We start from the raw sequence: 15,000 nt of genomic DNA on the forward strand, positions 1-15,000 counted from the left end.
TGTATATATATATATATTTATATATTTGTGTGTTTTTGTCCACCCCCCACTATTGCTTGACTACTGATGTTGGTATGTTTACATGCCTGTAACTTAGCAGTCTGGCAAACAAGACCGACAGAATAAGTACTAGGCTTACAAAGAATAAATCCTGGAGTCAAACTGTTTGACTAAAACCCCTTGAGGTGGTGCTCCAGCATGGCCGCAGTCAAATGACTGAAATAAATAAAAGAATAAAAGAATAAAAGAATAAAAGAATACATTGTACAAAATTAGTTACAAAATGTCATATTCATACGAGCACATCTTACTAATGAATTCCTTCCTAATTATGCATAATTGAAACATCTAAAATACATTACTAGAAAGTAATTTTCACCCTTTTTCATTTCACAGAAATAGAAGACAAACTTGCCATTCAATACAGCAATGAGATTATCGGAATGATATCTCCAGAAGGAGAAAAAGTTGGTTTGGGAAAAGTAAGATTTTCTTTATTTTTATGTCTCTTATAAAAATGAGACAAGAACTAAGGAACCATAATCCTCCAGTAGCAACTGACAGCTTGAAGTGGATAATCCAGGATTATTCGTGGTGTTTTGTTGTGCATATGTATGTAATTCTGCACTCTTCAGTGATGGCAGCTATGAAATGAAATATATATATATATGTATACATACATTGTATATATATATTGTATATGTTGCTGTCATTCTTAATATAAATATTGTTATTAAATTTTAAGTAAAAATTTCCTTTTACAAAAAAGTTTGACTATTTCATGACATTTGAATATAACATTTTTATATGTTTATCTCTTGAAAGGGATTGAAATCACGTGGAAATGTGGAAGAATGGCTTGGAAAAGTAGAAGAAGCTATGTTTTTGAATATTCGTAAATTATTAAAATCTGCAATGCTGGAATATCACGAGTGTAACTATGAACAATGGGTCTTGTTAAACATACAGCAAGTAGGTACAACCACTTCATATTTTATTTATTAAATTACAAGGGTATGGATGCTCTTTACATGTCACCGGAAGGGTTCCTTTTATGTGTCACTGGCACATGTCACCAGCTCAGGCCATGATTTCACTTAGCTTGACGTGTCTTCTCAAGCACAGCAAATCACCAGAAATCTCAGTCACTTGTCATTATTTCTGAGAGACTCAACAACCAAAGATGATATTTCACCACCTCATCCCTACGTCTACCCCATTCACAGGTTCCCTCCACAAATAGAGACCAGTTCTTATTTACATGGCTGTCCTCATCAATACGCATCACATGACCATACCAGCGCAGTCTTCTCCCTTGCACATTGTCCCAGTTTGCTTTATTACTATTGGTGGCAAACAGGTAGAACTGTTAGAATGGAGATAAAAAGGCTTTGCAATATTTCTTCCAATCTATTACATTCTCACATCATATTCCACCAAGGTTGACTTTGCCTTTCATCCCTTTGGGCTCGATAAAATAAGTACCAATTGGGTGATAATGTCAACACAATCAACTCACCCACTCACCCAAATTTCCTGGCTTTGTATCAAAATTTAAACTGATTTTCCTGAATCTCTCTACCAAATACCAGTGCTAGTGGCTCCCCAGACTTCTGGTTACTTCCCAAGTATTTCGTCTAAGGTTTACCTCAAGATCTCAGCATCAGGCACCTTTTTTATACCTCATTTTAAAATCTCTCAGTATTCTAAATATTTAATTCTTATTAGTTTTGATTTATATATTTATAGTTTATAATTTCAGAAGTCCTTTTTAATAGAAGGATTATTGTATATCTATAAATGTTTTATTGCATGTATCTTTACTTATTTGCAGGTGACACTGACCATCTCCCAAATTATATGGTGCCGTTGTCTGACTCATATTCTTGCAGAAAATGCTAATGTGAGAGAGAAACTGAAAGTATTTGAAGAGACTTGTTTCAAAGTAATGATTTTATTTAAAAATCTTTAAGTTGAAGTGCATTTTGACACAAAACCTTTTGAATAAAATTAGTGAGTGGAAGAATTTCTAGTTAAAGATAGAGATTAAAACAAATAGTTAGCACTTCAAAAAGCTGTTACATCAGCTTACACATAAACAATTCCATATCTTAATAACTTAAATCACAAGGAATTTTCTGTCCCTGCTACATATCTTTCTCCTTTTATATGTCAGCAATAAAGATGTAACTACTTTAGCTGCTGTATGTTTTGTATAGGCCCAACAAACCATCAGTCCCAAATGTAACCAGCATTATGATTTGTTTTCATTGTCATCATCATTTGCTTTGTTGTGAGACAAATTGGGTAGGAGAATTTTATGTCTTATCCTGCTGAAACATTCAGTTCTTTAGCTGAGAGACCAATGTCTTATTCACTCAAACATTGCATCTTCTCTTTAAATCATTAGGCTTTTGGCCTTAGGTCCTCCTGCATTGCTCAGCACATTGGGCAGCAAGCTCCTTCACTGAGTTCAGTCAGTTGTTAGCCTTAATATTCATTCAATGTCATGTTGATTGTCTTTAGGTCATCTTAAAATGTCTGCTGGCAAATAATCTTCAGCCTACTTCTCTTATGCCTGTCATCAGTTAATACTCAAGTGATAACTGTTTTCGAGTGTCATTGATTGGTTAGACAGAGAGTGTGACCAGCCAGGTGGAATCAACACTATGCTACAATCACTTGCAGCGGTTGCAACTTTGCTCTTCACAGAATCTCCTTATTTAAACGATTACTTGATCTTAATTTCTTATGATCAGAATTATTTATGATCTGTAAGAACTTTCAGTTTATCCTTTTGCAGTTCCATTTTATTATCATTCCCAAAATGTTTAATTTTTAAAATGATTTTTTTTCTCTTCAGCCCTTTAATATTTATGCTATCTATATCCAGCCCAAATGTTCTACCCCTTTTATGTTCAAGCTGACCATATCCAGCTTCTCACACCTACCCTGCAATGTCATTGTAAAAATAAACAATTGCCATCATCAAAATCTCAAAGCTACAGGATTAATTAATGATTAATTCAAGACAATGTGAATAAACAAGCATTACACTTGACAGAGTAATTTGGATATGAAAGGGTTGACTGATTCTTCCAAAGAATTTATGTACAATATTTTCATTTCTTCACAGAATTTGAACAAACTTGCAGAACTTGTGAGCGGTGGCTTGGACAAACTAGCACGTTCTACCTTATGTGCATTAATAACTATAGAAGTCCATGCTCGTGACATTGTTTCTAATTTGATTGAAAAAGATGTAAGTCAAAATATATTACTACATTATATGTACAGAGATATAAATGTAATGTTTGTGATTTGTTTTACTGTTTTGCATTCATATTTCATGGAGAAGTTTACTAAGCAATTGTTTCTATAGCCATGTGTTCATCTGGCCTGTGTTTGTCATCCAGGCAAATTGGAGAAAAAATTTTGAGTGTCACAACACTTATAATTATATATAACTTATAACTCTTATAAGATTCCATAATCCTAAGTTTATCTTTGTTATTTAATCAAAGAAGAAAGAGTAGCTTCCAAGACTTCTGCAGGCTTTACCAGAATGGTTGGTTCAACGTAAAATTTTGTTGATTGATGACAGTAAAGACAACATAGATAGGAAGTAATTGTAGAAAGCCGGATTTGTTGGGAAGTGGGGATTAAACAAAGTATTATGGGAAATAAGAAGCAGTTGAGATGTTGAGAGAAGAGGCGTATGCATAGGGTGAGCTTAGGTAACTTTTTAGTTGAAAGAAGTAGAAGCTATTGAGGAAGAGAGGGAAAGGAAAGTTCTAGCAGAAATCTAAAACTTCCTTCTTCCAAAAAACTCCTTGTATTATCAGTTCATGCTTTCATTGCAATTTACAAATTAAAATGTTCAAATTCAAAAGTATTTTGTTATGGAGTAAATGATACAATAAAAGTGGATATAAAGAAATTTCACAGATTTATGGCAAGAATAATTGATGTTTTAAACAGTTTCATATATGCTATAGTGACTTGAAATGTTATTTTGTTATTTTTTTTATATATATAATTATATTTTTTAGATCTCAAATTGTCATAGCTTTGAATGGCAGAAACAGCTGCGATATTACTGGGAAGTTGAACAAGACACATGTGTTGTTCACATGTGTAACTCAAACTACATCTATGGCTATGAATACCTTGGAGCATCTTCTCGACTTGTTATAACACCATTGACAGTAAGTCACCCATAGCATCACAACTACCAAAAATATTAGCTTACCTCCTCCTCCTCCTCCTCCACCATCATTTAGTTGCAAGTTAAGTGACTAGAGGTGCTTGCTTAATTTACAAGTGCTTTGCCAGCATGGAAAGCAGACGTTAAACGAACGATATATCAGTTGAATGCTCTATGCTATTGATTGGAGTAGGAAGTTCAGTATGTCTTCTCTGAACAGAAGTCAACAAACTGAAACAGTCCATCAGCTTCCTCATGTTAGCATTGCTAACATTTTATGTATCATCTCCTCCATGCAGGATGTCCCAATCTTCCCTAACAGTCTTCATATCCTCCATCCGAAATTCAGTGTCTTCCACAAGTTGATTGATATAGCTTTTCTAAGTCTGATGATACCTGTATGTCCATGAATGTGTTTCCAGAGAAGTGGGTTGCTGGATATTTCGTCCTTGCTTCTCTAGTAGTTTCCTGAATAACATGCTCTTCTTTGTTCTTCTTCCTCTGATAACTGAGATGATGGTAGGAAGATTACCAAGAAAGACTGTAAACAACATCCTGATGCATTTATCATGAAGTTTCTTTTCGGGTCTCTTGATTTGTATTCATGCTGAAAAGTTAAAGCCAAATGCTAACTCAATGGCTGCCTTGATGACTGTCAAGCTTGCATGACTATCCCACTCCCAATTTCCCTTCACTGATCTATGTGTCCAAGCTTGGATTACTCTCTACATCATCCTGTGTGTAAGGTACCACCACCACCACCACCTTTCCCTCCCCCTTCATTCGTGCCAATAAACAACTCACATTCCCTCAAAGTGATGGTTGAGTGAAACAATCTTTCCAGTGCTGGCCTCACAAAATGCAACCAATACACCCTCTAAAATGGCTAGCAAATTGAGCAGAGACAGCCTAAGGGTCTGAGGTCCCTTTATTCAACATCTCTGGTGTTAGTGGACCAAAAAACACTCTCAGAACAGTTTATGAAGTGGTTGCTAATAGGCAGGGTATCCAACTATAGAAACCAGCCCAAATGACACATGTGAGCATCAGTCAATGGAAGCATCATCTCCCAACTGGAGACAACACAGACCATGACAACTCATCCAACACATACCAGCATGGGAAGCATAAAAATGATGATATATATGCAGCCTGCTTCCAACGATATAGTTCCAGGTTCAGTCCTTTCAACTGTAATTCTCATTCTTTAGAGTTAATCATTGAAATTTATATGAGAATTTTTCTTGAGAAATTCTTTAAATTACTGAATTTCTCTTTTTTTTTTTTTTAGGATCGCTGTTACATATGCTTGATGGGAGCAGTTCAACTAGATTTGGGTGGAGCACCTTTGGGACCAGCTGGGACAGGGAAAACTGAAACAACAAAGGATTTAGCTAAATCTTTAGCAAAACAATGTGTTGTTTTCAACTGCTCAGATGGACTGGATTATAAGGTAAGCTTCAGCTGTTTCTTATTTCTGTGAAAATATTCTTTTCTACTCTAGGAACAAAAGCCCCCAAATATTTCAGATATAAAAGATAGAGAAATTAATCAACCAACACAATGACCCTTCCAGACATAAACCTTTCTTTTCAGAGTAAAAGGTGATTAGAATAATACATTTTAGCTTTTACTTGTCTCAGCCATTGCACTGTGGCCATATTGGAGCACCGCCTTGAAAGATTTGAAGCTGAAGAAATCAAACCCAGTACTTATTTTTGAAGTTTGGTACTTATTCTATTGATATCTTTTACTGAACTGCTTAGTTATGGTAATGTAAACAAACCAACACTGGTTGTCAAGCAGTTGGGTGAGGGACAAACACACATACATTCACACACACACACACACACACATACACACACACACACACACACACACAAACTCACACTCACAGAGGCTCCATGCAATTTCTGTCTAGTAAGTTCACTCACAAAGCATTGGTTGGCCCAGGACTATACTAAAAGACACTTGCCTCGAGTGCCACACAGTGGGATTGAACCTGGAATCACATGGTGACAAAGCAATTGTCTTAAATACACACCCATGCCTGCAAAGTTATTTCATTTGTATAAGGATTTAAATTTGCATGTTTACGAGTAATGACAAACAAATATCTTTGGTTTTACTTTACAGTTGATGGGACGATTTTTTTCTGGTCTGGCACAATCAGGAGTATGGTGCTGCTTTGATGAATTCAATAGAATAAACATTGAGGTACTATCTGTAATTGCTCAACAGTTGGTGACCATTAAAAATGCTAAATCTGAAAAAGTAAGTTAAATTTATGTATTTGTTTTGCAAGATTCTTGTTGTGAAATCGTGTGTTGAAACAAATATTGTTATACTTGGGGATCATCATATTTTGCCAATTAAATGCACACAGTGTTTTTAATTGTTGTTTCTCTCATGCTGGTGATGTTGGGTAGCACTGCCTGGTTGTAGTTTGACAGGCTGTCTATCAACATTCTGCCAGGCTTGTCTGAGGGGAAACACACAACTTTCCTATTCTTCATGCATTGACTGAGTTTGTGCAGGCTGCATGCATGTGTTTAATTGGCAAAATTTGACCATATCTAAGTATAATAATATAAGTTAAATTTAACCTAATCATCATCATCATCGTTTAACATCTGCTTTCCATGCTGACATGGGTTGGATGGTTTGACTAGAGGTCTGGAGAGCCAGAGGCTGCACCAGGCAGAATCTAGATCTGGCAAAGTTTCTACAGTTGGATACCCTTCCTAATGCCAACCACTCCGAGAGTGTTGTGGGTGCTTTTATGTGCCACTGGCACAAGGGTCAGTCAGGCAGTTCTGGCAACAACCATGCTCAAAAGATGTTTTTTACGTGCTACCTGCATGGGAGCCAGTCCAGCGGCACTGGCAATGACCATGCTTGAATGTTGTTTTTCCTGTGCCACCGGCACATGTGCCGGTAGGGCGACTCTGGCAATGATCACACTCAAATGGTGCTTTTTACATGTCACTAGCAAGGGATCCAATCTGTGGCCCTGGCAACGATCATGATCAGATGTGCTTTTAACGTTCCACTGAATGATATATGGAAGAAAGTTGACCCTTTAGCATTTAATCCAGCCCAAATATTCTACCAGTTTTATGTTAAAACTGACCAGATCCAACCCCTCATACCTACCCTACAATGTCATTCTAAAAATGAGCAATCATATTATTGAAATCTTAAAGCCATTTTCAAGACTTCTTTTTTTAATTTCTCTGTAGTTGTCAAGATTCATGTTCGAAGGTCGTGAAATAAAACTGGTTGCTTCCTGTGCTACATTTATAACAATGAACCCAGATTACGCAGGACGAACTGAACTGCCTGATAATCTAAAAGCACTTTTCAGACCAATTTCAATGATGGTTCCAGATTATTGTAAGTAGAATACAAGTGTGTGACTAAAATATGCAAAACTTACATCGATGGGGTTAAAAGGAAGCTTTTGCTATTATCTTTTATCTGTTACTTGTTTCAGTCATAGGACAAATGGAGGCACGTGGCTTTGTGGTTAGGGTGTTAGACTCATGATTGTATGATTGTAGTTTCAATTTCTGGAACAGGTGATGTATTGTGTTCTTGAACAAAACACTCCATTTCATGTTGGTTCAGTCCACTCAGCTGGTGAAAATGAGAAATCATGTGAGGGACCAGTGTCCCATCCAGTGGGGGATGTATATGTAAGAGAAACCAGAAAAATAGCCCTGTGAGTTTATATGAAATGGGAAAGAGCTTTATATTATTATATTATTAGCTTTGAGATTTCAATGCTGTGGTTGTTTATTTTTAGAATGACATTGTAGGATAGGTTTGAGAGGCCATATCTGGCCAATTTGATCATAAAACAGGTAAACTATTTGAACCAGATATGGCTGATTTAAATGCTAAAAAGTTCCTCCCATGGGATATATTACTGGTAGAAGACTAATGATTTTTCTTGATGATGTCAGGTCCCTCACAGAGATCAGAGAATTGCTAAGGTATCTGAAAAGATAGAGTAGTTTATAGTAGAATAATTTCTTCTTAGCTTTTGTGATGTTAGAGTGGTAACTTTTTAAAACAAAATTGTCAGAAGGAAGAGGTTTACCCTTGGTTTTTACAAGTCTTCAAAAGTAATAAGACTGTTCTCATTAACTTTTCTTTGGAACCGATGCAAGTCAATGGCTGCTAGAACAATATGCACAAAGGGGAAATTCCTGACTATCATGTATTCTAAGGAGGAAGAGCTAGAGGTAGTAGTTAGTGCACATCACTGGGTCAAAGGTTGCTGTGTTTTTTTTTTTATATGTGGTCTAGAATATCTGAATGTTTGTAAGCAGCAGAAGTACCTTCCCAGGTGTGGGAGAAAAATACATTACTGTTTGTTTTTCCTGAGCTTTGTTATTCAGATGAGTGAACAGAGACATCAGATTCCTGAACATTTCCTAAATTTGAATTCTTGTTCTTAATCATTCAATCAAGATGCTATTGTTTCTTTTTAAAATTTACATTTTAATTTAGGTTTGATTGCTGAAGTGATCTTATACTCCGAAGGCTTCCTGTCATCAAAAATATTAGCCCAAAAGATTACCCAAATGTACAAGTTATGCAGTGAACAGTTATCACAACAAGATCATTATGACTTTGGGATGCGGGCAATAAAATCTGTTCTAGTCATGGCTGGTTCTTCCAAGCGACAAAATACAGAACAAAATGAAAATTTACTTTTAATAAGATCACTAAGAGACAGCAACTTACCAAAATTTCTAAAAGAAGATGCAGATCTCTTTCAGGTATTTTTATAATAATCTTGTGTTTTCTTTGTCTTAGATAAATCTCTTCTTTATATTGTTGCATAGGAAAATCCCTTTGGGTGGAAAATGACATTACCTTTCCTGCACGTGTCTGAAAATGTTGTGCTAGTAGGCCATGTCAGTTCCCAGATGTGTAGTGCATGCTTATTAGATTTTTGTCTTCATGCAAGATGAGTGAATGCATCAAGCAGAGACCATAAACCCATGTCTCATCACCAGTGATGATAATCTTCACGAAGTCTCGGTCATGGTTTGCACAGTCCAGCATGTCCTGGGTGATTTCCATGCAGAATTGCTTCTGCTGTTCTACCAGCCACACCTCAGGGACAGATTTTGCCTACATTCTCCACATGCACAGATCTTCTGTTAAAATGGAATGCACTGATCCTGTGCTTATTCCCACTTCATGAGCAATCTCCTGGACTCCATGACTATTTACCAAACTTTCTCAATCAGCTCCTCATTTCGGCTTGCAGATGGTATGCCTGAGTGCACCTCACTCTCCACTGAGATGCAGCCATGTTTGAAGATGTTGTGCCATTCCTTGATCTGAGTTTTGCCCATGGCATCATTCCCAAAAGCCTGCTGAATCTTTTGGGTGATTTGAACTTGAGTATCACCAAGCTTTTGGCAAAACTTGATGCAATTTCTATTCTTGATGTGTTCAGTGAAAACGAAAATCCAATGAGTGTGCACTACACAGCCTACCAGTGCAAAAGTTTTCACACAGGTGCAAGAAAGGTGGCGTCACCTCCCACCTAAAGGATCTTACCTACACAGCAAACTGTATATCTCTCTTGGTATATGTGGTTACTTAAATTTATAGAAACTCATACACAGCTAATTATAACTCTAATACTTCATCCCTTAAATCTGTCTACTCCAACTTGTCTCCTACTCCTCCAGTTCATCTTCTTCTTCTTCTTCTTCTTCTTCTTCTGCTTCATCTGCTTCTTCTGCTTCTCCTCCTCTTCCTCCTCCTTTTTCCTCCTTTCCTTCTTTTCTCCTCTCCCATCCTCCTCTTCTCTTTCTCCTCCTCCTTCTTCTTCTCCTCCTCCCCTTCTCCTCCTTCTCCTCCTTCCTCTGCTGACAGTTTTAAGGTTTTAATTTACACCCATTTAACTGTTTAATTATTACTTAAAAGTAATAAGCTTTTCTATTTTAAACCCCCTAAACATTCATTTAGGTTGATAAAACTGTTCAAACTTATTTGAATCTCCTTAAAACAGGATTTGACTTGATTTTAAGAACTTAAGTAACTCTATGAGTGTGTGTGCATGTAATTTACACAAAGCAGATATTCTTAATTCTTTGAATGACAAATTTTTACCAAACAAATATTCTTTTTGCCTTAAACATATTCTTTTAATGTCAAATGATTAGGCTATTCTCCAAGACTTATTCCCTGGGAATGAAGTTCCTGCAAACGACTATGGAAATTTTGAATCAGAAATTCTGAATGTAATGAAAGAAAACAACCTTGAACCTGTCAATGCCATGGTGAAAAAAGTGATTGAATTATATGAAACTATGTTGGTACGGCATGGTGTTATGCTGATTGGTCCAACAGGTGGTGGCAAGACAACAATATATCAGGTATTTCGTCTGTTGGTATTTTGTTCTGAGTTCAAATTCCACAGAGGTCGATTTTACCTTTCATCCTTTTGGGGTCGATTAACCCTTTCGTTACCAACCCAGCTGAAACCGGCTCTGGCTCGGAGTACAAATGTCTTGTTTTCATAAGTTTTGAATTAAAATCTTCCACCAAACCTTAGTCACAATTTATGTTCCTAACACTAGCTGAATGATAACGAAGTTATTTTACTAAATTCTTTGTTATATTTAAAGTAATTGAAAGAAACACAGAGCATCTCAAAATAAATACAGTAACGAAAGGGTTAAATAAGTACCAGTTACACACTGGAGTTGATGTAATCGACTTAATCCCTTTGTTTGTCCTTGTTTGTCCCCTCTATGTTTAGCCCCTGTGGGCAATGAAGAAATAAATATATCAGGTAAGAAATGTAGTAATAGTAACCATATCTTACGTGTGTAGATACCATGGAACCTGATGCAGCTCTTCAGCTCATCAGCTACAGTCAAACCATCTAACCCATGCCAACAAGGAGAGCAGATGTTAAATGATGATGATGATGATGATGATGATGATGATGATGATGATGATGATGATATATGAAATGTTAAAGGCCAGATCTAGCTGGTTTGAACATAAAACAAGTAGAATAATTGGGCCAGATATGGCTAGTTTAAATGCTAAAGGGTTAAAATCTTAAATTTTATAGCATATTCTATATTTGTATATCTTACTTAGCATGTATATACTAACAGGAAGCCACAATGTTGTGGCATTTCTCTTCTGAGGGCATCTCATGCAGGCATAGAGTGCTAAAGAGCCAGTACTGGATTTTTTTTTTTTTTGCCTGGTACCAATATTTCTTGGTTTATTGACACTATACATTTATACAAGGTATATACCACTGCATAGTGGCTTTCTGTTAGTATATCCATGTTAAGTAAGATATTCAAATTGCTTCTAGGTACTAATACTGCTTCCATTGATAATAAAGAATTTTCCATTTGTTTTAGATTTTGAAAGATGTTTTAACAAATCTACACACATCTGAAGAAGCAAATAGTTTTTACAGACCTGTTTTTTGTTTCATCTTAAATCCTAAATCTCTTGACATTGAAGAATTATATGGAGGAATAAATAAAGTAACCATGGAATGGCACGATGGTCTTTTAGCACTGGCTGTAAGAGCTGCATGTAATGTAAGTTGTATCTTTATCTTTTACTTGTTTCAGTCATTGGACTGTGGCCATGCTGGGGCACCACCTTGAAGGGTTTTAGTTGAACAAATCAATCCCAGTATATCTTTTATCTTTTACTTGTTTCGGTCATTGGACTCTGGCCAAGCTGGGGCACTGTCTTGAAGGGTTTAGTCAAACAAATCATCCCCAGAGCTTATTTCTTGTAAAACCCTGCTAAAACAGGCGGCGAAGCATGGTGCTGTCTTCTACCTAGATAACTCCTGTCAAACCATCCAACCCATGCCAGCATGGAAGGCAGATGCTGATGACAATGATGATTATGATGATGATGATGATGATGATGATGAATCATTATGTTTATCAAATTTGATTTGAAATGTAATTATTTTTAATAGGACACCAGTGACAATCACCAGTGGGTAATATGTGATGGTCCAGTCGATGCATTGTGGATTGAGAACATGAATACAGTTTTGGATGACAATAAGATGTTATGTCTTGCCAACAGTGAAAGAATCCAACTAACTCCCTACATACACATGATGTTTGAAGTTCAAGACTTAGCAGCAGCTTCTCCCGCTACAGTCAGCCGGTAAAACATTTACCTTTTAAATCATCATCATCATCATCATCATCGTTTAACGTCCGCTTTCCATGCTAGCATGGGTTGGACGATGAAAGATATATTTGCTTCTAACAGTAACTTACTCTTTAATAAACCATTAAATCAATTTAAATATATTTGCAACATACCTAACCTGTAAACAAAGGCCATTTTCTCCCTGTTCTATGTTCAAAGCGGTTAGTTTGAACATAGAAATTTAATCATCAAATCACAATGACATTAAAACAAGATTTAATTTTATTCTAGATGTGGAATGGTGTATATTGATACTGAACAGCTGAAATGGATGCCATATGTTAAGAAATGGGTTAAAATTTGGAGTTCGAAGTTGCTTGATGAAAATGCTGAGTATTTATTTGATTTGTTTGAAAAATATATTGAGAAGGGGCTTCAATTCATCAACAAATGTCAACACACTATGCAACAGGTAATAACAGACTTCTAATCTCAGAGTACTATTATACTGAAATGTAAAAATTAATTAATGAATGTAACTAATATGTAGTGTGAATAACCAGAAAAGTTAGAAATACATGTATTTCTTTGATATTGTATCTGGTTTGCAAGATTGTGCATGGAAATATTAAAACCCTGACTTCTGGCAACTGACTTATTAGATGGCCACAAGATTATCCACCATCTTTCAAACAACAACCTTGGACACTGTTTTTAATTTCATATGTCTTACGCTCACAGACATGATTACAAAATCGAAAAGCAACACAGCACCCATGACTTTTGGAAACATTTTTTTCACACTCAGAATTGCTGAAGCATGAAATAAACTATCTGCATCTCTTGTTAGCTGTTGAGACACTACATCTTTCAGAATTTCCATGCTTCCTGAAATTCACCACCAGTACATCTGACCCCACCACCACCACCACCACCACCAATTTATTTTAAATACTCATTCAGTGATCTTAAACTTTTTTCTCGAAACAGATTTTGTTGTATCTCAGATGGGTCATTATGCCAATTATAAGCACTCACACAATCTGGATTTCACTTATTTATTATCTATTTGTCAATTGGTTAACTATTTAACTAATTAACTAATTGATTGATCATTTGGTTAATCAACCAATCAATCAGTTTGGTTTATGAAAGTCCTTTTGTTGCCATTCATAACCACATCAATGACATGCCCTCTAATTATTGGCATAATGGCCCTCCCAAGATACATCATAAATATAAACACATTTTTTAATTATCTAAGAAATTCCCACTTTTATGTGGTCAGGCAGAATCATTACAGCATCAGAGAGAAGGCATTGTGATATTTATTATGAGATAATCTTTGCAAAGTACTAACATTCTAGATAGTGATAAAAACCATTTTAGTTTTCTATAAGAAATTTAAGGTTCTTAACAATCACAGGCTCTTTCTCTCTTTATTAACAAACTCACCATCCAAACAGCAAATAAAGTCTCTATCAGAAAATAAAACCTCGAGAATATATATCCCATCATCCAGACTAACTGGATCCTGGAAAATATGATATGAAGCATAAATTTAATGATTTTATTATAACTCACCTACAGTTCGCCTATCAGTGTCAAGCAGTGCTTAACACTGCTTGGCACTGATACTGTTGAATTTCTTCTAACCTGGCAGTCTAATAGCACAACTCAGTCAATGTTGTTGACTGTGTTTTAGTTAAAGCTATGGTTTTAAAATCTGCCCAGAGTTACCTCTCTTTGGCGTTTCTCATTGATAATGACTAAAGAGCTGGAAACGTTGCATCTGGGAATCTGACAGGGGCAACACTGGGCAGACATGGTGTTTTTACACCTTATAACCTAAGAGAGAATTATTTTCTCCACAGTAACTGCAGTGAATTTGCCTTCAGAAGTTGAAATATATCACAAACATATTTTAACTCACCTAAACTTTGCTTATTATTTTCTGTTCTAGTAATATACATTTTATTATATAATAGTAATTTTTTTCTTTGTTTCTTTTTAAAGGTTGACATAAGTAAAGTAATGGCCGTATGCAAATTACTTGAATCCCTTTTGTTTTACAACGATGTTCCCATCAACTTCTATATGGACCCTAATAAACTTAACCCTTTACTCTGTGCCTCGTTCATCTTCAGCTACCTTTGGGGATTGGGAGGTAGCATTCTTGAATCTCATTGGGATGCTTTTGATAGTTTTATCAGAAACCTGTTTGAAGATAATGCAGATGCTAGGGTATGTATAAAAGTTTTCAAAAATATCCATCCATCCATCCATCCATCCATCCATCCATCCATCCATCCATCCATCCATCCATCCATCCATCCATCCATCCATCCATCCATCCATCCATCTACTCACTCCTTTATATATTTATTCATTTCATTTATGCACTTGAAAATAATTACATGAATGTTATTTCTACATAAATGGCAGAAAATATAAAATTAAATGTTTAATTGAGATGGTTGATTTATCAGATTTGGTTAGACCAATTTCTGCAGCAAATTCAAAACAATGGTATTTCACAAATAAATAAAACTTAACCTAATTAAACCCATTATTTTGTTGTTTTTGCATACATCACCCTCTTTTGGCCA

General features: G+C 35.8%; 1 protein-coding gene across 2 annotated transcripts in view; it reads left to right on the forward strand.

Moving 5' to 3' along the window:
• LOC106877012 (dynein axonemal heavy chain 6) overlaps positions 1-15,000 on the forward strand; it is a 61,133-nt gene that overhangs the window by 28,123 nt on the left and 18,010 nt on the right. For both annotated transcript variants that reach the window (XM_052974731.1, XM_052974732.1), the window contains exons 27-40: positions 397-482; positions 826-972; positions 1,835-1,945; positions 3,137-3,262; positions 4,053-4,208; positions 5,499-5,660; positions 6,344-6,481; positions 7,450-7,603; positions 8,726-8,997; positions 10,402-10,614; positions 11,626-11,811; positions 12,207-12,403; positions 12,683-12,863; positions 14,408-14,635. In XM_052974731.1, coding sequence (XP_052830691.1) covers positions 397-482; positions 826-972; positions 1,835-1,945; positions 3,137-3,262; positions 4,053-4,208; positions 5,499-5,660; positions 6,344-6,481; positions 7,450-7,603; positions 8,726-8,997; positions 10,402-10,614; positions 11,626-11,811; positions 12,207-12,403; positions 12,683-12,863; positions 14,408-14,635 — 2,357 coding nt within the window. The remainder of the gene's footprint in view (positions 1-396; positions 483-825; positions 973-1,834; positions 1,946-3,136; positions 3,263-4,052; positions 4,209-5,498; positions 5,661-6,343; positions 6,482-7,449; positions 7,604-8,725; positions 8,998-10,401; positions 10,615-11,625; positions 11,812-12,206; positions 12,404-12,682; positions 12,864-14,407; positions 14,636-15,000) is intronic.

Source organism: Octopus bimaculoides, chromosome 19, assembly GCF_001194135.2.
Source record: "Octopus bimaculoides isolate UCB-OBI-ISO-001 chromosome 19, ASM119413v2, whole genome shotgun sequence".
Taxonomy (NCBI): Eukaryota; Metazoa; Mollusca; class Cephalopoda; order Octopoda; family Octopodidae; genus Octopus; species Octopus bimaculoides.